The following is a 26,970-nucleotide window of genomic DNA, read 5'->3' on the forward strand; positions in this document are numbered from 1 at the left end:
ATTCCGTGCCTGGAGCCCCGTCCCAGACCATTCTATCTGATGCCAATTTCATTGGAGTTATCCATGATCAGGACTTGTGGAAGGAGTGAGGGAGGCCTATGACGGTGATGTATTTCTGGCCAACCCACCTGTGGATATTAATCTTGTCTTTAAGAGTGGCATGTGGTTCAGAGATCAACATATCTATGTCCCTGAGGTCGTCCGTCTGCAGATCCTCAAGTTGGTACACGACTCCAAGTTGGCTGGTCACAGGGGGGTACAGAGGACACAAGAGTTCCTGAGCCGATTCTTCTGGTGGCCAACTTGCCTGAAGGATACCAAGGACTATGTTCTCTCTTGCGAGGTATGTGCTCGCTACAAGACTCCTCATGTGGCACCTACGGGTCTTCTACAACCATTACCTGTTCCGTCCCGCCTTTGGGGGTCTATATCAATGGACTTTATTGTGGAGCTGCCTACATCGGGGGCATGAATACAATCATGGTGGTAGTTGATCGCCTGACTAAAGCTGCTCATTTTGTTCCATGCACCGGCCTCCCCTCAGCTAAAGATACAGTGAACTTGGTTATACAGAATGTCTTTCGGTTGCATGGGGTTCCGGATGAGATCATCTCTGACCGTGGAGTACAGTTCACTTCAAGATTCTGGAAGGGGTTTTGCTCTGCACTCAATATTAATGTATGTCTCTCTTCCGCTTACCATCCCCAGACAAATGGTCAGACTGAGCGTACCAACCAGACACTGGAACAATATCTAAGATGCTATGCCAGCCATCTCCAGGATGATTGGTTGGAGTTGCTGCTGTTAGCCGAATTTTCATATAATAATTCTCAGAGCGCCTCCACAAAATTTACACCTTTCTTTGCCAATCTGGGTTATCATCCGTGTATTTTACCTAGGTCTCCAATTAATTCTCCGGTTCCGGCAGTGGAGGAAAGGCTGACTGCGATGAGACAAAATCTGGAGGTTCTGAAGGAATCCCTGACCACAGCTCAAGAACGTTATAAGAGATCGGCTGATAGATTCCGTAAACCTGCACCCATGTTCAAGGTAGGAGATTCCGTGTGGTTAGCAACTAAGAATCTGAAGTTAAACTTTCCTTCACAAAAACTTGGACAGAAATTCATTGGCCCTTTCAAGATCAACTGTATTGTGAGCTCTGTGGCCTGCCGGCTGAAGCTGCCTAGGACTATGAAGGTACACCCAGTTTTTCATGTATCTTTACTAAAGCCTGTATTCTCCTAATACCTTCCAGGGACGTGTTGTGCCACCTCCGCAGCCTGTGGTGATTGATGGGCAAGAACAATTTGTGGTGGAGGAAATTATTGATTCCAGGATTCGCAGGAATCGGCTCCAATATCCAATAAGATGGCAGGGATATCCCCCTGAGGAAGACTCTTGGGAACCTGTGGAAAACATCAATGCCCAAAAGAAGATTTCTCATTTTCATCAGAGATTCCCTGAGAAACCAGGTCCAGGATCGTCCTGAGGCCGCTTCTAAGGAGGGAGTAATGTCAGGACTCTGAACATTTTTTACCTTTTGTGCATTACTGCCCTTTTCCAAGATGGCGTCTTTGGTCTCATGTGCACTGTGTCTTCCTGCTATAAAACTCCACCCCAGCCTTCAGTCTGTGCTAGAGTATTCTGCCTTGCATCCAGCTCCTGACCTCTGGTGACTCCCTGGCTATATACCTGCTCCTGTGAACCTGTGTGGTGATCCTGCTACTCTGCTCTGAGTTCCTGCTGCATACACCAGTTTCCAGTAATCCTCCTTCATCTGCTGCTCGTGTTTTACTTCCATCTGCATTTGCTGGACATGTAAGCTGTTTCTGCTCTGCAAAAACCTGAGACTATTAACCAAGCCTCCCTGGTTGAGCTAAGATATGATTTGTACTGCCTTATAAGCTTATCTATCTGTGTTTGGACTAAGACAAGGATTTATTCGTGGCAAGTATCCTCAAGAATAACTGTGCTTCATAGACTTTCTGCTTGATTGCATTTTCCTCTGAAGTTTCCTATAGACTGCTAAGCTGCGTTTAATATTTACACCAAGTGTTGTGGACTTGAGTTTCTCTCTGCACCTGTTTGAATCACCGTGTGGTAATATAGACTTTACCACTTATAAAACCGTGTCCTGTAGTTGTCTTGTTCCACGCAAAGAGTCTCCTGAGTTATCTCCTATAATTATTACATTGAGAGAGTTACACCGTCGGGGAGAGGAGGGGATCTCCATAATCAGCTGCGGAGAAAAGAAGCTAGATGGATAATGGAAACTGGGGCGATGGGTCCGCTAGGACTGAACGACAGGATAGACATGTCGATCTTCCTGTAAATGAGCAGCTAACATTGCTTGTAGGAGAGACATCGTTACAAATGAAAGGGAGGGGGCGGATTGCCCTCACGGAGTATAATAACACATATGCAAATTGTCCCTCTTTTGGTTAATTGTTATTATGTACCAAGTATATTGGATAATGTTCCTGGGCAGAACTGTGTCCTAATTCGTTCTTGTTATTTGTTAGTCAAAGTGTTACTTATGATAATTTACCTGTGGAGTTCTGGAATCGGTTGAGGTCTGGACCTGTGAATGATGGGCATAGGATCATCCCCGCTGTGGGGAGATAGCTTTATCATATTCAGTAATAATGTTTATATCTTGTGATTCATATAAGCTGATTATGTTATAAGAGGCGCATAGGTTTTCTACTTGTTTTTAACTGTTTTTAGTGTCTTGTGTGGTGGGTGGGCGGAGTGGGGCGGGGAGGAGGCTTGCTTCGGCAGGTACTTCCTCTGTCGTCATGTCCGCCCTCTCACAAACCTGTTGAAGCGCTCGAGCAGTGCGAAACGGCCGTCGTTTGACCTGCACACTCATTTGTACATGCACCCCCAAGCCATGAAGATTTTATAGCAATAAAGTGTTACCTGCTTTGAAGACCGGTGAGTGCTGCCGTCTCTCTTTTTGTCTGCATCTTTGCACTGTTGTGTTTCTTCGGTTCAGCACCCGAGGTCAAGCGGCCGGCTGATGCTGATAGCTGTGGAGTTCAGCTGGTTATTCATTTAGTGTCCTGCTGGTGCGGTCAGCTGTATCCTGATTTATGACTTCACAAGAACTGTACCTGTGTTCTTCCATTTCCTTACTATGCTCCTCACAGTGGAAATTGACAGGTTAAATCTCTTAGACAGCTTTTTGTATCCTTCCCCTGAACAACTATGTTGAATAATCTTTGTTTTAAGATCATTTGACAGTTGTTTTGAGGAGTCCATGATGCCACTCGTCAGACGAGATTCAAACAGGAGAACAACTTGCAAGTGGCCACTTTAAGTAGCTTTTCTCATGATAGCATATACCTGGCTATGAAGTTCAAAGCTCAATGAGGTTACAAAACCAAAAAAAGTGCTTTAGTAAGTCAGTAAAAAGTAGGTAGGAGTATTTAAAACAAGAAAATGATAAGGGTGCCCATACTTATGCACCTGTCAAATTTTGTTTGAATGCAGATTGCACATTTTCTGTTAGTACAATAAACCTCATTTCAAGGCAGAAACATTACTGTGTCCAACAGTTATTAGATATATGAAACTGAAATAGCTGTTGCAAAAAAACCTATTTTTATAAAACATTAAGCTTAAGATTAATAGGGGTGCCCAAACTTTTTCATATAACTGTATGTTCTTGAAGACAGAAAATATTTATTGCAACAAGGATGTATTGACACATAGGGTAGTTAAGCTCAGGTTGCCACATGCATATAAAAATGCATGCGTTTTTACCGTGAATTGCCACTGTTCAATGAGCTTTACCTGTGCTTGCCATGAGACAGGAACAATCTATTGCATGTACAACTGCTAATAGGTCCCAGACACATTAGATAAAAGTTGTCCAAAATAGACGATTTTGACCGATTGGTAAAACAAGAACATTCATTATTTTTTTAAAAGACTGATCGGGCATGTTGTATTTCTTAGCCAATGACAAGCAATAGCTTTATCATTGGCCGAAAAGATCCATCAAGGGCGAGACAGTCTGTAATGGGCTTTTTCTCCCCAATGAATGACAATTCCACCAACTGAGGCTGAGGAACGTCAGCCCATATTTCTCTCATGGATATGGGAGCTTTAAGCATGAATATACTGTACACTAATATACTTGTAGGCCCCGATTCATTAAGAATGGTGTTATACACCCCAGTCCTAATGAAGGGGCATGGTGGAGTAATGAAGATGCGTGGTGGAGTAATGAAGGGGTGTGGTGGAGTAATGAAGGGGCGTGGTGGAGTAATGAAGGGGCGTGGTGGAGTAATGAAAGGGCGTGGTGGAGTAATGAAGGGACGTGGTGGAGTAATGAAGGGGTGTAGTGGAGTAATGAAGGAGGTGGTGGAGTAATGAAGGGGCGTGGTGGAGTAATGAAGGAGCGTGGTGGAGTAATGAAGGGGCGTGGTGGAGTAATGAAAGGGTGGTGGAGTAATGAAGGGGCGTGGTGGAGTAATGAAGGGGTGTGGTGGAGTAATGAAAGGGTGGTGGAGTAATGAAAGGGTGGTGGAGTAATGAAGGGGCGTGGTGGAGTAATGGAAGGGTGGTGGAGTAATGAAAGGGCGTGGTGGAGTAATGAAGGGGTGTGGTGGAGAAATGAAGGGGTGGTGGAGTAATGAAGGGGCGTGGTGGAGTAATGAAGGAGCGTGGTGGAGTAATGAAAGGGTGATGGAGTAATGAAGGGGCATGGTGGAGTAATGAAGGGGCGTGGTGGAGTAATGAAGGGGCGTGGTGGAGTAATAAAGGGGCGTGGTGGAGTAATGAAAGGGTGGTGGAGTAATGAAGGGGTGTGGTGGAGTAATGAAGGGGCGTGGTGGAGTAATGAAGGGGTGGTGGAGTAATGAAGGGGTGTGGTGGAGTAATGAAGGGGCGTGGTGGAGTAATGAAGGGGCATGGTGGAGTAATGAAGGGGTGGTGGAGTAATGAAGGGGCGTGGTGGAGTAATGAAGGGGTGTGGTGGAGTAATGAAAGGGTGGTGGAGTAAAGAAGGGGCGTGGTGGAGTAATGAAGGGGTGTGGTGGAGTAATGAAAGGGTGGTGGAGTAATGAAGGGGCGTGGTGGAGTAATGAAGGGGTGTGGTGGAGTAATGAAAGGGTGGTGGAGTAATGAAAGGGTGGTGGAGTAATGAAGGGGCGTGGTGGAGTAATGGAAGGGTGGTGGAGTAATGAAAGGGCGTGGTGGAGTAATGAAGGGGTGTGGTGGAGAAATGAAGGGGTGGTGGAGTAATGAAGGGGCGTGGTGGAGTAATGAAGGAGCGTGGTGGAGTAATGAAAGGGTGATGGAGTAATGAAGGGGCATGGTGGAGTAATGAAGGGGCGTGGTGGAGTAATGAAGGGGCGTGGTGGAGTAATGAAGGGGCGTGGTGGAGTAATGAAAGGGTGGTGGAGTAATGAAGGGGTGTGGTGGAGTAATGAAGGGGCGTGGTGGAGTAATTAAGGGGTGGTGGAGTAATGAAGGGGTGTGGTGGAGTAATGAAGGGGCGTGGTGGAGTAATGAAGGGGCGTGGTGGAGTAATGAAGGGGTGGTGGAGTAATGAAGGGGTGTGGTGGAGTAATGAAGGGGCGTGGTGGAGTAATGAAGGGGCATGGTGGAGTAATAAAGGTGCGAGGTGGAGTAATGAAAAAGTGTGGTGGAGTAATGAAGGGGTGTGGTGGAGTAATGAAGGGGCGTGGTGGAGTAATGAAGGGGCATGGTGGAGCAATGAAGGGCTGTGGTGGAGTAATAAAAGGGCGTGGTGGAGTAAAGAAGGGGCGTGGTGGAGTAATGAAGGGGGTGGTGGAGTAATGAAGGGGGTGGTGGAGTAATGAAGGTGCATGGTGGAGTAATAGAGGAGGTGGTGGAGTAATGAAGGTGTGTGGTGGAGTAATGAAGGGGCGTGGTGGAGTAATGAAAAGGTGTGGTGGAGTAATGAAGGTGCGTGGTAGACTAATGAAGGGGCGTGGTGGAGTAATGAAGGGGTTTGGTGGAGTAATGAAGGTGCATGGTGGAGTAATGAAGGGGTGTGGTGGAGTAATGAAGGGGCGTGGTGGAGTAATGAAGGGGTGTGGTGGAGTAATGAAGGGGTGTGGTGGAGTAATGAAGGGGCGTGGTGGAGTAATGAAGGGGCGTGGTGGAGTAATGAAGGGGCGTGGTGGAGTAATGAAGGGGAGTGGTGGAGTAATGAAGGGGCGTGGTGGAGTAATGAAGGGGCGTGGTGGAGTAATGAAGTGGTGTGGTGGAGTAATGAAGGGAGGTGGTGGAGTAATGAAGGGTCGTGGTGGAGTAATGAAGGAGCGTGGTGGAGTAATGAAGGGGAGTGGTGGAGTAATGAAGGGGCGTGGTGGAGTAATGAAAAGGTGTGGTGGAGTAATGAAGGTGCGTGGTAGACTAATGAAGGGGCGTGGTGGAGTAATGAAGGTGCGTGGTAGACTAATGAAGGGGCATGATGGAGTAATGAAGGGGTGTAGTGGAGCAATGAAGGTGCATGGTGGAGGAATGAAGGTGCATGGTGGAGGAATGAAGGGGCGTGGTGGAGTAATGAAGGGGCGTGGTGGAGTAATGAAGGGGCGTGGTGGAGTAATGAAGGGGAGTGGTGGAGTAATGAAGTGGTGTGATGGAGTAATGAAGGTGCGTGGTGGAGTAATGAAGGGGCGTGGTGGAGTAATGAAGGAGCGTGGTGGAGTAATGAAGGGGTGTGGTGGAGTAATGAAGGGGCGTGGTGGAGTAATGAAGGGGCGTGGTGGAGTAATGAAGGGGAGTGGTGGAGTAATGAAGGGGCGTGGTGGAGTAATGAAGGAGCATGGTGGAGTAATGAAGGGGCGTGGTGGAGTAATGAAAGGGCGTGGTGGAGTAATGAAGGGGCATGGCGGAGTAATGAAGGGGCGTGGTGGAGTAATGAAAGGGTGTGGTGGAGTAATGAAAGGGCGTGGTGGAGTAATGAAGGGGTGTGGTGGAATAATGAAGGGGCGAGGTGGAGTAATGAAGGGGCGTGGTGTAGTAAGAGGCACCTGATTTATTAGGAAGCACACAAATCTTTATGAATCAAGCCCATTTTACTAGTGATGTGTGCCTCGCCACAAATCTTATTCCAGGCAGAGACTGGAGTAAGATTTCTGGTGTAAGGTATGTCATGTCTGCTCATGAACTAAACAGGCAGGTGTTACCACACCCCATCCTACTCATGCTCTGCCCACTTTGTCAGAGCCGACACACATGAAAATGGCAAAAGAAACCAAAGTTTTGCTCAACTTCACATTGCGTAAAAAAGGTTGCAACTTTACTAAGTGTTTTCTGGCGTAAACACTTTGCTGTAACGGCCCAGAAAGATTTGGCATTTTCAGCTTTTGGGTGGAGTTCTTCAATACTCTAAAAAAAAATAGAAAGAAATGCGGCACTCACCCTTTTTTGCTTGTGAAATCGTGATGTTTTTATTGGACCGACATGAAGAAGTAGTTACATGTCCATGTAATAAATAAGGTGTGCAGGAGGGTGCGGAGAGAGAAAGTGGACGACGGCCGTTTCGCACAGAATGTGCTTCAACGGGTCCAGGCGATTTAATACTGCTCTTCATTTCCTTTTACAACTCAGTTCAATTACACATATGGTTCGGGATTTTATTTTCTGTAAAAGTAAATTTGTGGTCTATGTTTTATTTTGTCCTTGTTTATACTTTTATATTGGTAAAACAATAAGACCATTAGTTACCAGATTTAAAGAACACTACAACTCCATTAATACAGGTAAAGGTTGTTTGAGGTTAATACAACATATGAAAGAAAAACATAATTCTGATCCAAAGCTGTTAAGGTTCGCTGGTTTGGAAATTGTAAAATATCCTCCGCAGGGAGGCGATCACAATAGATGGTTCATGCAAAAAGAAGCCAGATGGATACTGAATGCTAACGCACAAGGTCTCACTGGGCTAAATGACAGATTAGACATGTCGGTTTTCTTATAAACGCAACTGATGTTATAATTAATGCCAAAAAGTTTTGAGAATGTCGCTTAAAGTTATAAGTCTGTTTGTGTTTCATGATTACTTGTTCTTAATGCACTTTCACGATTGTTTTACTTATTTGTTAGTTTATATCTGTGCACATACGTCTAACCCTCTTTAAAAGGAAATGATGAGCAGTAATCAATCACCTGGACCGGTTGAAGCACATTCTGTGCGAAACGGCCGTCGTCCACTTTCTCTCTCCGCACCCTCCTGCACGCCTGATTTATTACATGGACATGTAACTACTTCTTCATGTCGGTCCAATAAAAAACAGCACGATTTCACAAGCAAAAAAGGGTGAGTGCCGCATTTCTTTCTATTTTTTGTATCACTGACTTCATGCTTTTGATGCTGAGCACCCTGATCCTTGAGATTTCGTGCAAGCTGTTTAATTGGATTCACTTGTATCCAAGTCTGGATAGTGTACTCCTCTGGTGCCGTTCAATTCATAAACTTTTCCTTATTTGTTCTCTTCAATACTCTTAAGTGACCCAGGATGATCATTATTACATGCTCCGTACTATTTGCAATGGTAAATAAAAAAAATCTCCTGTGCAGTAAAATATCAGGTACAGTGAACATAAAGCGTAACAGGCTTTCTATTAGGCATTATATGCACACAGCGTTCGGTGTCTCTGGAGATGAGAGCTATAGAGCTGTGCTTGTGTTAAAGAGAGCTGAACCTTGTTTTCTTGTTCCCTGAGCAGGCGGATGCCGGCAGCCACACACAAGCGTCCACTCCTGGACAGTCTGTGGTGCAATGTGGCGTTGGTGGATGGAGCAAGACATGATGTCTCAGATGTGCTTGATTGGATTCTGGTCTGGGGAACGGGCGGGCCAGTCCATAGCATCAATTCTTTCATCATGCAGAACTGCTGAGACTCTTCAGCCACATGAGGTCTAGCATTGTCCTGCATCAGGAGGAACCCAGGGCCAACCGCACCAGCATATGGTCTTACAATAGGTCTGAGGATCTCATCCAGAAACCTAATAACAGTCAGTGTACCCCTGGCTAGCACATGGAGGGCTGTGCAGCCCTCCAAAGAAATGCCACCCCACACCATTACTGACCCACTTCCAAATCAGTCATGCTGGAAGATGCGGCAGGCAGCGGAACGTTCTCCATGGTATCTGTCACATCTGCCCAGTGTGAACCTGCTCTCATCCGTGAAGAGCACAGGGTGCCAATATCAAATCTGCCCATCTTGGTGTTCTCTGGCAAGTGCCAATCGTCCTGCACGGTGTTGGGCTGTTTGCACAACATACACTTATGGACATCGGACCCTCATACTACCTTCATGGAGTCTGTTTCTGACAGTTTGAGCAGACACATGGATGTTAGTGGCCTGCTTGAGGTCATTTTCCAGGGTTCTGGCACTGCTCCTCCTTCAACAAAGAAGGAGGTAGCGGTCCTGCTGCGGAGTTGTTGTCCTTCTACAGCCCACTCCACGTTTCCTGGTGTACTTGCCTGTTTCCTAGTATCTGCTCCATCCTCTGGACACTGTGCTGACAGACACTTCTACCCTTCTTGCCACAGCTCGCATTGATGTGCCATCCTTGATGAGCTGCACTACCTGAGCAACTTCTGTGGGTTGTTGACAGCGCCTTATGATACTGTACAGTACCTCTAGGGCTGAGAGCAATGACAAGATGTAAAGTGACCAAAACAACAGCCGAAAGGATGAGAACAAATAAATGGTCTGTGGCCATCCCCTGCGGAACCACTCAGTGACTTGCAACTGTTCACATTTGCTTCATCCTGTTAGGGGTGCTGGTCTAATTTATTTCCACTAAAACATTGTAGCACAAATTATACATATCAACCAAAGTCTGCAAATAAGGCAAGAAACAAAAAGCAAGTATTTTTTGTAAACACAGGATTTTCTGTAATACTGCATGATAATAATACCTGGCTTTCCGCACGTGAAGTTGGGGACAAAGCATGTGTCTGTGACAAACATACACTGAAAACCTCTCAGTAAGCTTTGATCCTGGAACGCTCCTGACAGGTTCAAAGACAGAAGCCAAGGCAGGAGCTGCAAACATTGAAAATACAAAATTGTATGAAAATTTTGTGAATAAACAAATTCCAAATTTTGCTTTTAGAACTGTAGGAATTTTCAAACAACCAGCAACTTGCATTCATCATAAGGTAACCATCCTGGAGCACAAATCTACATTTTTAGAACCATCCTCTGTCATTCCTCCCGGACAAGGACCATGGTAGCATCACAAATAGTGCATATATGTTCAGTGGGTATTAAAGAACAAAAGAACAAATACCAAAGAAAAGAGCTCCAGCATTGTTATCTAAGGGGAATACAAGCATATACTAATAGACACATTATGATATTTCACAGGACCTTTTTAATATCTTAAAGGGGTTGTCCACTATAGTTGGAACAATATTTAGTATTTTCTTAAATGCATGTATTTGGGGCCAAAAATCATTACAAAAAAAGTTACAAGCTCCCCATCAGACTGTGGTAATGGGCTGACCTACAGATTCACAGTTCACTTATTCTGCGGCCAGGAGGGGGATGAGTTGTCGCTATCAATCAGACCATTTTCGAAAAATAAATTAATTTTATCTTCCATTAAGATTTTTGGTCTTTTGTATTGGCTTAAAAACATTGCATGAAAATCTACAACTCAAGTTACATAAAGTCGTACTGCATGTGCAAGTCCAGTCTCATCACAAAGTACAACACAAATGCTCCAAAACCGCTACTTGTTGACATTGACATCCAAATGTCACATCTAGAGAATGCTGCATTTTGGAAAGACCAAATAATGTATTGTGGGTAGACAACTTAAAAGGGTTGTTCAGTCTAAAGCTATTAGTCTGCACTCACTCAATGTGACTGCAGAGTTGTGAATCCTCACATCACATGCACACTTGTGAGGATTCTCTGGTGTGGGGAGTGGAGGTCATGTGACCGCAAGTATGTGATATGCATATTCCCTGTCACATTCCCACTAGATGGGAAACAGTCTAGTCGGAATGTGGCCGGGAGCATGCACATCACATAGGTCACATGACCACCACTCCCGGCACCGAAGAATCCTGTCAGTGAGCATGTGATGTGAGGATTCACAAGTCTACAGTCACAGAATATATACGAAAAAAGAAAACCAGCGAGTGACTGCAGATTAGTAGCTTTAGACTGGACAATCCTTTTAATATATTCTGCTGCCCTGTGTATTTTTTCAAACCAAATAATAGGTGAAAAACATCTAAAAATTACAGGTAAACAGGACCAAGAAGCAGATATCCAGCCTTACATATCAATGAGTGAACTGTTGCTTTTCCTTTCTTTACACAGAAAATTCCAGAAACATATTCAGATAATGAAGTTCATTTTCCACATACAATATGTAAATGACTGTGTCATCGGGAGTTAAAAAGTTTCCCTTACATTAATTTAATAAAATAATGGTTGAAACTTACTCAAAGTAACTTTTTGTGGAGTGACGAGACATACAAAATGTAGATCTACAATAGCAGTAAACACGGCTCTGTAAAAAAGACAAAGAAAGAAAGTATGAGGACTTCTAAATGAAAAAACAATGTAACACGACAGGACTATGTGCAGGAGTTCCTAGCGGCTCTTTGCTACAATACCTCTGTATTTCAGTATTTGTATAGGAGAAAAAATCTATGCGTATTGTACAATATCCAATTTAGCATGGCATGACATTTATTTGTTACTGATTTGTGTACAATCCAACAGCAAAATAATCTGGGTACCGCTATGGGTCCAAAACAGACCCGTAATTTTCAATTTGAAGTCAATTTTATTTTTTTTTTCTAAATTTGGCTTACAAACAAGTGTCTATAAACCACCAAGGTATAATAAAATATATAATACTCATGATGCAATAGTAAGTGACAAATGATCATTGGTCTTATATCTGCGTAGGTCCACGTGTGGAATAATACACAGTATAAAGATTTGTTAAAGGAGCCATCAGTATAATGATGGCATAAACCCAGCAACCCTGGTAATCAGCTCATTGTCATTGCACAATTTACAACAATCATCGGATATCTCATATTTACCCTAATAAGTAAAGTCCTAGTATTGTGGCAAGGTTTTGTTCAGTTTTTGTATTAGTATGGGTTCCAATAACCTAAATCATGGCAATTGTGCAGAACTAATAACCATACTATGAGGCAGTCGATTTGGCAATGCATGAGTTAACCTTAAAAGGTTGCTCCCATGTCATTTGTAAGTACATGCCATTTATACAATAATGGTATTGACAATGCTCACATTTTCCAAGAAAACCTTAACAATAAAACGTGGTTTAATAAATGATAGGAAGAAGTGCTCTAAATGTGATGCAAAAGCAAACATTGCACCAGATGTTCCTCTCTCAGAGGCCTCGCAATCTGCAGGAGCAGAACAATGTGTCCTGTTAAGTGTATCCACATGGAGATGACAAAAAAGGTGAATTATGAGGCCGCGATGAGAATCATGAGAAGACATCGAAGAGGCTGGAGTCCTCTGATACAACAACGCAGAGCTATTCCTCCTGCCTATACACAGACAATGCATGTTTCCAATAATGACATCCACCATGACTAAATACTTATCATTTATCATGGTGATTGAGGATGAAATGACTAGGATGAAATGCAACTTATGATAAGAGGGTGAGTTATAAACATTAGATGGTTCTGCTTTGCTGCACGGCTTTCCAATGACTGAACATTATAATTATGCTTAAAAGGAACCAATGCGATGGCCGTCCCTGGTCTAGGTCCGGCGCCTCGTCTCTTCTTGCGATCTCTTCTTCCCTGCTTAGTGTGGATGATGCATCCTACATCATCCACGCAGTGCTCCCCATCGCTCCCCTGTGCAGGCCTACTGCTCTCTGCCCTGCTGTGGAAACAGCAAAGTACTGGTCTGTGCATGCGTGGAGAAAGGCCAAAGAGCGCAGGCGCAAGCGCATTACAGCGCTTTACTCTGCCCTGAGAAGGACAGATAGGAGTACGCCTGCGCAGGAATGCAATGGGGAACACTGTGTGGATGACGTAGGACGCATCATATACACAACACAGAGAAGATGGACAGCATGGCGAGATCGATGACGCCAATCAGACCCAACTGCCCCATAGGTGAGTATAATAAAGGGTTTTATTTGCTTGGAGACTTATATACAGCATTCCAGATTGCTGTAAAACAGAGCTGAAAGGTGGTGACCATAGGTTATATGGGAAAAAACGAGTGACAGATTTCCTTTAAAGGGGTTGTTCCACAAACAAAGTACATTTTAATGAATAGATCCTGGAATAAAAATAATTTCCGCAATTGGAAGAGTTAATAAAGAAATGCTCCTGTTCTAGGCTAATGTTCTAAGAGTGTCCCTGCTGTGTACTGTGTAATGGCTGTGAGAGCATTACACGGCTGATAACTCCGGACAGCGGCATGCTCGGTACCCCTATGCTATCAGATAGGGATTTATTACATAAAATGTCTACATTTACCAATAACATAAGTAGAGCTGAGACTGGGCACAAGAGATGCAGATGGCCATAAATTGTATAAAAAATCCATGTGAACCCAACCTCATACATGCATGCATCTGTCAGCTACATCATGGGCATCAAAAGAAGTGGCCGCAGTAATATATTCAAAGGGTTATTGCCATTTTATAAAGTAATGGCTTATTGCTATGATGTTCCATGACCTATTGACCTTTGGAACCCTCAATAATCCTAAGAATGAAGGCGTTGTGCCCCCTTCACAGTTTCTCTCTGCACAGCAGTGCCCTGACCATACACTGTGCATGGACGTGCAGCGCAGCCGCATTCAAATTACCGTAAGTCATTCCCTGCACAGCTGTGTGGCTGGGAACACCACACAAGCAAGGCAGCATTTTAAAGGGAATCTGTCACCTAAGTCATTCTGCTCCAGCTAACATGCGTAAAGTAGGGGCAGAGACCCTGATCCAGCAGTGTGTCTCATACAGGGCTTCTTACTGTAGTTTTTATATAATGTGTAAACATATGACCCAAACCCATTACCTCACACTCTGGATGGGTAACCGTCTATACAAACTATAAACATACTGACCAACTATGCACTTATTAAACTGCGTGTTGAATCAAAGAGTGTTGTTTCTTTTTTTTTTTTTTTTTTTATAAAAAGTTATAACTTTATTGACACAGACAATACACACATTTAATTAAAATAATGCCTCTAAGCCGTAGAAAAATTGTAATAACAGGTAAGCGTAGAGAAAGTTTACAATAATAGCAGGTAAGCACTAAATAACATTACAAAACAGCTTGATCTGTTAGTATTAATGATAGAGCATGCTGAGATAATATCTCAATTCAATTAAAGCATACTAAGAAAATATCTCAATTAGATTAGAGCATGCTGAGAAAATATCTCAATTCAGGTAAGCATTAGATAAGGTAAGCACTAAATAACATTACAAAATAGCTTGACTTGTTCGTATTGATGATAGAGCATGCTGAGATAATATCTCAATTCAATTAAAGCATGCTGAGGAGACATCTCAATTAAATTAGAGCATGCTGAGAAAATATCTCAATTAAGATTCCCTGTCTGGAAACATTGCACCATTTTTGTAAAAAGCATGCTAAGAAAATATCTCAAACATTTTTAAAGCGATTGTGTTTTGTTATTGGTTGTCAAAAGAGCATGCTGAGAAAATTCTCAATTGTGCTGAGGGCAACTTTGCTGATACCATGGACATAATTTATAAAGAGTGCAGAAAGCTGCATATCAAAACACAGTATATTAATGCAAAGAGTGTTAAGTGCTCAGTCAAAAGATCAATACCTTAATTTCATAATATGCGCTACATAAATTTTAATGTGCAGACCCCATAAATCAAAACATAAATAAAGCTATTATACTGGCTCAAATGACCTATCAAAAACTGGACAATAAGATCTCCACAAGAATTTATGCCGACTCAATTACCCTATCAAAAATGAGCAATAAAGCCGCAGCTATATTTAATGCTACTCACAGCCATGCAAGGATTATATCCATTTCATTGCCCAGTCAGAGTAAATACTATGACCGCACCTATATTTAGTGCAGATAGAAACCATGGATTCCAAGAGCCCTATATACCAGCTTTAACCAGATCAATGCGCTCCAAGAGCTACTGCTAGCCTGGATCCACTTATATCAAAATACATCAACTGTAAAAACTGAAAATGTACGTATTACCTAAATAGGTGGTGCTCCCTGCTTACAGCCACACATGGCACGCTAGTCCTGGCCGAACCCCAACGCGCGTTTCGCGACAGCTTCTTACTGTAGTTTTTATATAATGACAGTATATCTGCTGCGGCTCTGCTAGTCCTCTCGGTGATAAGCTTCTGCAATGTAGTTTTTCACATTCATGAGCTCTGACCCATCACTCTCACTGATTAGCATCTTTCTGCCTAGCTATACTGCAGACAGAAAGCTGTCAATCAATGACAAGGTTGGAGTTATACGGAGCCCATTACTGAGCAGACTAACAAATAACACAGTGATATTATCAAAACTACAGCAAGAAGCCCAGCAAGTGACTCAGAGCTGCAATCAAAGATCCTATTCTTATTTTATGCTGCATAATAAAAACCTTCAGATTCCATTTAATTTTAAGGATCGGTGGGGTTCCAAAAGTTAAACCCCTGCGATCAATAAATGATGGCATAGACTACCGATATGACTTAATTTTAAAAGTTGGCAAAATCTCTGTAACACATGTATATTGAAGGGATATTCTCAATTTGACTCTTGAGCAGTACAAAGCAATGCAGTCTTCTTACAGTCTACTCGCTTCCATACTTCTGGGCACTTCTCCACAGCTCCGGGGAATAGCAGAGCTTTAGTACTGTTAGAATAATAATGCTCAGCACAAGTTGTGCTGTAAAATATTCAGCTTTCAGTGGTTTGTTCTAAGGTCTTCACACTGTATTTACACATAGAGATAACAGAGTATTGGAATGAGCTCACAACTGTGGACAGGCAGAGCCAAGAGCTGTGATTAGGAGACCGGCTCTGAAAGATGGAGGCTTTTGATTTTGCAAGATTTATAACAGCAGATAGTCAGGAGCTGAGATGGAGATGGAGGGAGGTGAGCAGCTAGCTGTTGTATAAAAATCAATGGACTGGAGAAAGGTGACTAGGATATTAGGCTTTAACCTCTCTCCAGGAATGTAAAAACAGAACACAGTCGGGCAGGCAATGGTGGCCTAGACTCCATTGAAACCAGCTGTACACTATGAAAGATAAAGGCTCTCATTGCAGAGGAATGACAGCAAAATAGAAAACTGAAGTCAGTGGCAAACTTGCTTATTCTTCATGCTATCTAAATTATTAAAACAATTTCATAACTTGAGACTATCATTTTAAGGAACTATAACACCAGTTGAATTGCGACTTTAACTCCTGATCCTGGCATCAATCAGAAGCAGACAACAAATGTTTTCATCCAGTAGTACTTTTAGCACATGCGCTGTGTTCGCAATCAGCCAGGATAATAAAGAAACCAATATATAAGCTTAGGGGGAACAACATGAATGTTAGATTGGGGTGCTGTTTCGGGGTTCGATAGCACCTGCTGAAGAAGATTAACAAGAGCTATGAAATCTCGTGATTATACAATGGAAACGTCAGGGCAAAGCAAAATATTCTTTTCTATAGGCAGCATAGTGGATTTACCTTAAAGGGAATCTGTCTGCAGGTTTTCGCTTCCTCATCTGAGAGCAGCATAATGTAGGAAAAGAGAACCTGATTCCATCGATGAGTCACTTTGTTTACTGGGTGCAGCAGTTGTGATACAATCAGAATCTTTAGATGTAGCATGTAGCAGAGCTGAGAAAGCTAACCCCGCCCACACTCCTGATTAGCAGATTTTTGTATACACTGCATATTGCTATTCAGTGCTGGGGACGGGGTTGGATTAGGATGCACGTGAGCTGCAGTCCTGTAGTGATGATCTCCTACTGATAAAACACTCAATGAATTGAAACAACAGCATACAGCCTAGTAAGTGACACATCGCTGAAATCAGTGTCTCAGCCCCTACCTCATGCTGCTCTCAAGATTAGATAGCAAAAACCTGCTGACAGATTGCCTTGAAAGATCATTGCTGTAGGAATCAATGGAAAAGGCCATGCACAAGTGTACCTTCTGCTCCACACAATACAATAAGTAAATCAGTTGCAAAAAATCTGCACATGGATGTTACCATGTCTCTATATCCTAATAGATGAGAGTCCCTGATGTGGATGAGGCATCACTGTGTAATATAGGAGCACTACTACACCTAATAACATGATGACTCATGACGTCGGTAATAAATCACTCAGCTCACCTTATGATCTCTTTGATGCTCTGTACAGAAAATTCATCTTGTGACACAAACAGATGTAAAAATAAGGTGTTCAATGGCTGAAATATAGAAATCCGTTATCGAAGATAAGACAGTGGCACTCATTATAGACCAGGAGAATATCCAAAAATGGTTGCAAAATGGTAACAATATAAGGATTCTTTTGCTTTACACTGATGAGGGGCAAACACCCCGAGACACATGTCTGCATACAGAGTGTCTGGTTTGGCTTCTTATTCTAAGACAAGGATTTTTAAAGGGTTGATATTGACTTTTAGGATTATTATCCCCAATAGTAGGCACTAGTATACTGCCCGTTTCTTTCCTTACATTGCTCATATGCTGCCATTATCCGTCAGATTAGTCTGTGATATCACAGGCGTTGTAAATGTAACCGTCTGACGAAGGACATTCACTCATTCCTCTAATGGCAGCCAAAGTTTTAATGTAGCCATGTTTAATTTTAAACAACCATAAAAAATGTTTTATCATTTAGTTTTATTTTTTTGGCATATTTCTTATAAACATCCAATATCCTGGAAATTAAAGGGATTATCTAGTTTTAGAAGATACGACTGCAGTCACTCTATGTGAGTGCAGCTTGCCGAGTCGTGACATTGTGCACTGTGCAAACTTTCATGATTTCCGAGTGGACAGTCACATCATGAGTGCATATATGTGATGTGCATAGTTGCGATCACATGCTGACTATTCTCATTTCAGCTAGAAGATCTGGATTAAAAAGTCACTATACCGGCAGATAACACTTGATAGATATATACTGTCTTACCCTAGAACAATCACTCCTAAGTGCGGCTGTGTAACTTACTATCTACTGCCTGTTGTAAGGTGTAATCTGTCTCTAGCAGCAGAGATGCTGAGGAAAATTACAGAGAGTGGGACAGGGTCTTTATGCTTCTGTCCTCCTGTTTGTCCAACTACATGCAGACATAACAGAGCAATGGCAGGGGCAGTGCATTCTGGGAGGAAAGAGAAAGACAGTTCCAGCCTCTATAGTGCTGTTAGAATGCTAAGGAAGAGGAAAGGTCATCTCAGAAAGAATTACTTAGCAGAAAAATTGGCATGTGCTCCCAAACAGTGTTACCGTATTGTGGCAGATGAGTATGAAATAAATCCTTGTTAATATTTGTCCTGTAGTTGTGTACAAGAGAATGGATGGGTCATCAAGGAAGGTGAGATATACAGTAGTATAACAAGTTTGATCTCTGAGTAATTTTCTTAAAGGGATTATCCACTATTTAACAACCGATAACCCCTTCTTAAAGGCTAACGTGCCAAATGTAAAATAAGAAAAACGTACTGGAGTGGTGCTGTTCCAGAGATGTCAGTGCTGTGCCTGCTGGGGTGGATCCGGATGGGCACCGAGGTCCCATCAGACACAACTCCATGTGATAGAACTGTGGAGTCTGCTCATGTGACATCAAAGGAACGTCACCTGTGATATGTTTTTTTTTTTAAATCTTTCATAGGTCACTATTTCTTTAAGAAGGGTTTGTCCAGCAGTAACAAGTCCTTTAACCCCTTAGTGACAGAGCCAATTTGGTACTTAATGACCGAGCCAATTTTAACCATTCTGACCACTGTCACTTTATGAGGTTATAACTCTGGAACGCTTTAACAGATCCCGCTGATTCAGAGGTAACATTTCTTCGATATTACTTGCGATTATTTATGAAAAAAACGGAAATATGGCAAAAAAATGTTAAATTTTGCAATTCTCAAACTTTGTATTTTTATGCCCTTAAATCACAGAGATATGTCACAAAAAAATAGTTAATAAATAACATTTCCCACATGTCTACTTTACATCAGCACAATTTTGGAAACAAAATTTTTTTGGGGGAGTTATAAGGGTTAAAAGTTGACCAGCAATTTCTCATTTTTACAACACCATTTTTTTTTAGGGACCACATCACATTTGAAGTCATTTTGAGGGGTCTATATGACAGAAAATACCCAAGTGTGACACCATTCTAAAAACTGAACCCGTCAAGGTGCTCAAAACCACATTCAAGAAGTTTATTAACCCTTTACGTGCTTCATAGGAACTGAAACAATGTGGAAGGAAAAAATGAACATTTAACTTTTTTTTGCAAACATTTTACTTCAGAACCATTTTTTTTATTTTTACAAGTGTAAAAACAGAAATGTAACCATAAATTTAGTTGTGCAATTTCTCCTGAATACACCGATACCCCATATGTGGGGGTAAACCACTGTTTGGGCGCACGGCAGAGCTCAGAAGGGAGGGAGCACCATTTCACTTTTTGAGCGCAAAATTGGCTTTCGTGTTTGGAGACTCCCTGATGTACCTAAACAGTGGAAACTCCCCAATTCTAACTCCAACCCTAACCCAAACACACCCCTAACCCTAATCCCAACCCGATCCATAATCCTAATCACAACCCTAATGATAATCACAACCCTAACCCCAAAACAACCCTAATCTCAACTCTAACCATAACCCTAATCAAAACCCTAAATCCAACACGCCCCTAATCCTAATCTCAACCCTAACCTCAAACCTAACCCTAATCCCAGTACACTCCTAACCCTAATGCCAACCCTAACCCTAATACCAACCCTAGCCCTAACCCTAACTTTAGCCCCAACCCTAGCCCTAACCCTAAATTTAGCCCCAACCCTAACCCTAGCCCTAACTTTAGCCCCAACCCTAACCCTAGCCCTAACTTTAGCCCCAACCCTAACGCTAGCCCTAACCCTAAATTTAGCCCCAACCCTAACCCTAGCCCTAACGTTAGCCCCAACCCTAACCCTAGCCCTAACCCAACCCTAACTTTAGCCCCAACCCTAACCCTAGCCCTAAGGCTACTTTCACACTTGCGTCGTGTGGCATCCGTCGCAATCTGTCGCTTTGGACAAAAAACGGATCCTGCAAATGTGCCTGCAGGATGCGTTTTTTGCCCACAGACTTGTATTGCCGACGGATCGCAACGGATGCCCACACGTCGTGTCCGTCGTGCACTGGATCCGTTGTGCTTTGGCGGACCGTCGTCACAAGAAAACGTTCAATGTAACGTTTTTTTGTACGTCGCGCCCGCCATTTCCAACCGCGCATGCGCGGCCTTAACTCCGCCCCCTCCCCCCAGGACATAGACTGGGCAGCGGATGCATTGAAAAACTGCATCCACTGCCCACGTTGCGCATAATTTTCACAACGTGCGTCGGTACGTCGGGCCGACGCATTGCGACAGTCCCGTACCGATGCAAGTGTGAAAGAAGCCTAACCCTAGCCCTAACCCTAAATTTAGCCCCAACCCTAACCCTAAATTTAGCCCCAACCCTAACCCTAAATTTAGCCCCAACTCCTCTAGCTGCCGGCCAGCAGATAATGGCAGGCGCACTGCGCATGCGCCCGCCATTTTCTTACCGGATGAAGAAGCCGTCGGGCAGGAGGAGACGGAGGAGGACCCAGGGACACCGGTAAGTATAACAGGGTCCCCGAATCCCCCTATTTCTCTGTCCTCTGATGTGTGATCACATCAGAGGACAGAGAATCACACATCACTTTTTTTGTATTGTGGCCGCCGGTAAACAGTTAATTACCGTCGATCGCAAAACAGGGGTCGGTAAAAACCGACCCCGATCATGTTCTTTGTGGTCTCGGCTACCCCCGGCAGCCGAGACCCCAAAGATCTTCCGGGTGCCGGCCGGCGGGCGCACTGCGCCTGCCATTTTTTGGCCTGAATAAGATGGCAGCGCCCATCGGGAGCCACGAGGAGCACCGGGGGAGACAAGTGAGTATCGGGGGGCAATCAGGGACCCCATTTCTCTTTCCTCTGATGTGCGATCACATCGGAGGTCAGAGAAATTAAATGGGAAATCGCGTTTTTGGGGTTTTTTTTGCGACCGCCGGTAAACGGTTAATTACCGGCGATCGCAACCCGGGGGCTGGTAAAAAAAACCCGAATCATGTTCTCTGGGGTCTCGGCTACCCCGGGCAACCGAGACCCCAGAGAAAATCCGACTCTGGGGGGCGCTATTCACTTTTTCCACAGCGCAGTTAATTAACGGCGCTGTGGTTTAAGTACCCTTAACTGCCGCCGTTAAAAGGCGTATCAGCGGTCGTTAAGAAGTTAAAACTTCTGTGGTCAGCGGAGGAGCATGCATTTCATGATGGACACTATAGACAAATATATTAAAGGGGTTTTTCCAGGAACAAAGTTAATTGCAATCAACATTTTAATCAATAAATCTTTGAATAATAATAATTTCCACAATTGGATGTGATTAATGAAAATGTTCCTGTGCTGAGATAATCTTATACATGTGCCCCTGCTGTGTACTGTGTAATGGCTGTCTGACTGTGCAGGGACATGGTCTGATCATACCACATCTCCTGGGCAGGGGAGGAAGCAAAAGAGTATACAGACATTACCGCACAGGATCACAGCTGCTGCTTTCTGTGAGGTAAAACATTGCTCAAAAACAGGAAGGAAAATTTTTAACTTCAAATAAAGAATCAGCTGTGATCCCCGGTTATCCTGTCTGTATACTCTTTTGCTTCCTCCCCTGCCCAGGAGATGTGGTGTGATCAGACCCTGTATCTGTTCGGTCAGACATGGCCATTACACAGTACACAGTAGGGGCACATGTATAAGATTATATCAGCACAGGAACATTTTATTTAATCACATCCAATTGTGGAAATTATTATTATTCCAAGATCTATTGATTAAAATGAACTTTGTTGGTGGGAAAACCCCTTTAAGGTTTTCACGACAGTTTTGACACACTAAATCTTTTTGCAACTTTTTGCAATTTACACCACTTTTGCCACTTTAGAAAAGGGGGTGTCAAAGTGGGCATGGTTAGATTTAAAGATGCCAAATGGATCAAACATCATGTGACACTATGGCACAAATAATGGCAATGTAGTCACAAGAAAACTTCCCTCAATGTGTTACACAACATTTGGGATTTCCATTCCGCTCTATGATTATACTCACTGTGCATTTCTCAGTCTCCTCATAGTTGCCGTACAACCAATCTTCCCATTCTGCGTGGTCTGAGACATCCCAGCTTGGATAGTCCAGAAAAGCAGCATGAGCCAAGACATTGTTCTCCTCATCACTGATGGTCACTGCCAAGTTGGACTTTTCACTGAAAACAAGATATATTTTTAATTTACAATATAATATAACAATTTTTATATATAATCCAATGGACTCTGTAACAGCTGCTAACACCATAATGCTGGTAATACCATTATACACACACATGTTGGTACTAAACCGGGAGGTCAATTTTCCCTGTATGAGTCATCACTGCAAAAGTCACTGGCAGGGGGAGGAGAGGAGCAGCTGGGTCAGGAGGTGAAGAGGGGGCGATAAATGCAGGGACAAGAGACTTCCTGATTCTACATAGAGCTTAGAAGGATTCAGCTAGTTAGTTTTTGATAATGTGAAGTTATAGACCTAATGGAAAGTGGGTAGAAAGGCAAAATGAGCAATTGTAAGTCACAGTGCTGTATAATGATGACTGCAATATATTAAGAGGATAAAAACTTTGATGGGAGGACTGTTTATTTATTTAGATTTACTTTGATATGCCAAAACAAAGTAGCAAATATTTGTAAAGTGTAAAGGAAATTATATATTTTTTAAAAATATTTAAAAAATTTTAATCTCTAAAATATGACAAGGATTTGTATTCAGCCCCCCTAAGTCAATACTTTGTAGGACTACTTTTAACTGCAATTACTGTTGCAAGTCTTTTGCGCTATGTCTTTACCAGTTTTGTACATTTAGAGACAAAATTGTTTGCTCATTCTTCTTTGTAAACTAGCTCAGCTCAGAGAGATTGGATGGAGACGTCTGTGAACAGAAATGTTCAAGTCTCAATAGGATTTTGTTCTGGACTTCGGGTCATTCAAACACATGAATATGCTTTCATCTAAACCATTTCATTGTAGCTCTGGCAGTATGTTCAGAGTCGTTGTCCTGCGGGAAGGGGAACCTACACCCCAGTATCAAGTGTTTTTTCAGCCTCTAAAAGATTTTTCCTCCAAGATTGCCCTGCATTTCGCTCCATCAATTTTCCCATCAACACCGACAGCTTCCTGTCCCTGCTGAAGAAAAGCATTCCCATGGCATAATGCTGCCACCACCATGTCTGATGGTGTGAACTGTGTTTTCAGGGGGATGTGCAATGTTAGTTTTCTATCACACATAGCATTTTGTATTTAGCCCCAAGAGTTCAACTCTGGTCTAATCTGACCAGAGCACCTTCTTTTACATGCTAGTTATGTCCTCAATATGACATGAAACAAGGTGCTCTGGAAAACGTCAAGGAGTATGAATTCTTTTTCAAGGTACTGTATAGGATAAGTAATGCTTCTAATGGCCATTTTATCCCTTAGCTAATACAGGTTGATTCTGACAATCCTCTTAAGACTCAAAGTAAAATCACACAAAGCTGAACGAACATGAAACTGTGCAAACTAGATGTTAATCTTACACTAACTCTCTCTTCATATCTGTGTATGTCTGATTGTGTCACAATTGATGCACCCAGGAAACTAAGTGACACATCACTGGAATCAGAGTCTCTGTTCAGCAAAACCGACTGGAGAGACAATGACAATAAAAGGAAGATCAGAAAAAGCCGCCTGAGGGTGTACTTATTTTGGGTGTACTTACAGGAGATATATAACATTCACATTTCCAAACACTCGATGAGTGAAGGCCATCTTAAGCTTGGAGATGCCATGGACATCTTGAGACTCGGTCCTCCTGACAGTCACCACTGCAGTTGTGCCACTTTCCGAGGTCAGAATAGTCATTATGGAGGGGATGAAAGCTGTAAAATGGAACTGAAAGAACAAAACAGAAGAGACACATGATTAATCATGAATAAGAAACCGAATACATGGATCTTAAGAGGCAGTATCAGATCACTTTACATAAGGGGATACTGGGAAATGTAGTTTAATGATGACATCACGGATGCAGGAAGTAGCTAACTTCTTGGCTACAGGGATATCACAGACTGCCTAGACACATGACTGCATGGATAGAAAGGTAAGACACGGGCTGAGATCAAACACATGTGCATTCTACACCCATGCCATGACAGTGGTCTGTGCTCGCTGCATGGGAGCGGGAAAACCAGCTGATGTGCCGGCATCTGCGGATCTTCTTTGGATTAGCCGGCTGGGAGCGACATCACATGTGCGTCACACTGCAACAATGACATCCTGCCAGGCTGATTAATCGAAAGAAGAGCTGCAGATGGCGACAGGTTAGAAGCTCTACTCCTACTCCTGTCCATTGTCGTGGCCAATAGAATGAGATAACCTAAAGGGTTATCCATCAGAAGAAAATATATTCAGATGTGTATAATATATGCAACTAATTATTACACCTGAGTATTAAAGGGGTTGTCCCAACATCTGAAAGGGGTTGTCTGATACTTTAATATTGATATTCATTTGAATTGGGGAGGATGTGTGGCCACTAAGCGATTCATAGAGTTGTGCTGTGCAGCTCTGCAACTGACCACATCCAGCTATTGCTGGCACCAGGAACAGCTGATCAGCGGGGGAGCCAGGTGTCGCACCCCCACTAATCTGGTACTGATGAGATATCTTAAAGGGGTTATCAGGGACTGGTTCCCCTATGAGGCTAAGCACTTACTGGCAGGTAGTTGCTAACTCTACGCCTGTTCTGCAATGGGACACCCCTCCTGGCTTAAAGCTGTCACAGTCCAATTCTGCTGGCAATTCTCCTGCTTTCTGTGATATCATGTCGACACAGCCATTCCTTCTCCTCCGCTCTGCTTTGTCAATATGGCGTCACTGCCAATGTCATGATGACTGACAGCTGGCTCACAAAGCATACACAACCTACAAGAAGCAAACTTAAGAACTCTGTGTTGTTTAGATGCACTTTTGCTTTTTACTTATTTAGTTACAGCAGGGTTTTTGCTCATTTTGTTTCTTGTAGGTTTTGTGCGCTTTATGGTCAAAGTGTACATGCATTTATATTCTGCATGTATACCAACTTAAATCAAGCTCAATTTTTGTGTTTTTTTCTTTGTATTTTTGCATTCTGTGCAAGCCGGGGTGTGGCCTCCCTTTCCTGAGCTGGAAATTACATTTAAAGGCTTCCCTAGACTGGTGTCCACAGGTCGGGACCCGTTCCTTTTGTCTGCCCTTATTCACACACTGAGGTCAACTCTGACACATGGTAAGGTTTTAATATTAGACAATGTAGGACAGTCCCGATCAGAGTTACCTTGTCGACTGTGGGATGACTATTATGCTATTTTTGATCAAAAACAGTATTACTAAGAAAGCTGTGTTAATTAGATGCACGTTTGTTTGTTACTTATTTAGTTACAGCAGGGTTTATGTTTAGTTTGTTTCTTGTAGGCTTTGTATGTTTTATGGCCAATGTGAACATGCGTTTGTGTGCTGCATGTATACCAACTTAATCCAAACTCAATTTTTGTATTTTTTTTTTTTACAGCTGGCTCACCCTAACACAGCAGGGACCTGGCTGTCAATCAACATGACATCAGCAGTGGCGCCCCTTCAACAATGCAGAGTGGAAGAGATGTAGCTGCTCTGTCAACAGGACATCACAGGGAGCAGGAGAATAGCTGGCAGGAGCAGTCAGTGACCTCTCTAAGCCGGGATGGATCATTGCCGGATAGAACGGGCAGGTAGTTAGTCACAACCCGCCCATAACTACTTAGCTACATAGGAGAATAAGTCCTGGATAACCCCTTAGTGGCCCTGTACTCCACTGATGCAGAAGTTGCCTCATGTAGCATGTTCGGGCCAACGGCTCGGCCCTCGCGCAGGACATGTCAATTAAGAGCACACCGCCCCCCAACAAGGAGGAATTGTGCACTCCCGAACAGCATACTCAGAAAAAACATTTATTGATTGACAGCTATCTCTGCATACAGTCATACAGGAAGACTGTCAATCACTAGTGGCACCGCCCACTGGACCCATGCCTACAAACACTAGGGATCGCTATGCATAAAACGCATGTTCTACTGAAACCTTTTCAATAAAAATGTGTATTAGTCTCATCAGCTTCTCCTGCTCTAGAAAATCAAGAACGCCGCTGGGATTCAACGTCCATCCGGATAATATTTACCGTCAGTCAGATTCTGAACCCTAATTATGTGGATGAGGATCTGATGGTATTCGGATAACGTGACTCCTATTGGCTGGCTGTAATCACGCGGCCTGTCCGGGAAGTCACATCAGGGGATCTTTTTGTATTATGTATTTTACTCCATAATTAAAGGGCTTGTTCCCTTATCATCAGATCCCCTAATGAGAGGAAGCAGTCCCCACTGTAAAATAAAGATGCCAGATATTCGCCTCACACCCCGGCGTCATCCAGCGATGTGGGGTCTCTGGGGGTCTGTGTGACAGTGCTGTCACGTGAGGCCTGCAGCCAATCAGCGGCCATCATTGCGCTCTCACTTCCCTCGGATGAACGTCGGACAAGCAGCAGACATCAGTGTATAATTCTATATTTATAGGTGGCGGATTTCTCTGCGGGATGGTTGCTGGATTGACC

General features: G+C 43.2%; 1 protein-coding gene across 3 annotated transcripts in view; it reads right to left on the bottom strand.

Annotated features, from left to right (window-relative positions):
* CFAP61 (cilia and flagella associated protein 61) overlaps positions 1 to 26,970 on the bottom strand; it is a 416,189-nt gene that overhangs the window by 388,769 nt on the left and 450 nt on the right. For 2 of the 3 annotated variants that reach the window (XM_077282796.1, XM_077282793.1), the window contains exons 2-6: positions 24,067 to 24,239; positions 22,375 to 22,528; positions 17,366 to 17,442; positions 11,457 to 11,524; positions 9,915 to 10,041 (exon numbers count right to left, since the gene is read on the bottom strand). In XM_077282796.1, coding sequence (XP_077138911.1) covers positions 9,915 to 10,041; positions 11,457 to 11,524; positions 17,366 to 17,442; positions 22,375 to 22,528; positions 24,067 to 24,209 — 569 coding nt within the window. In that variant the 5' untranslated portion in view covers positions 24,210 to 24,239. The remainder of the gene's footprint in view (positions 1 to 9,914; positions 10,042 to 11,456; positions 11,525 to 17,365; positions 17,443 to 22,374; positions 22,529 to 24,066; positions 24,240 to 26,970) is intronic. The other variant, XM_077282795.1, reaches the window with a different exon arrangement.

The sequence above is a fragment of the Ranitomeya variabilis genome, chromosome 2, assembly GCF_051348905.1.
Source record: "Ranitomeya variabilis isolate aRanVar5 chromosome 2, aRanVar5.hap1, whole genome shotgun sequence".
In the NCBI taxonomy this organism is placed as follows: Eukaryota; Metazoa; Chordata; class Amphibia; order Anura; family Dendrobatidae; genus Ranitomeya; species Ranitomeya variabilis.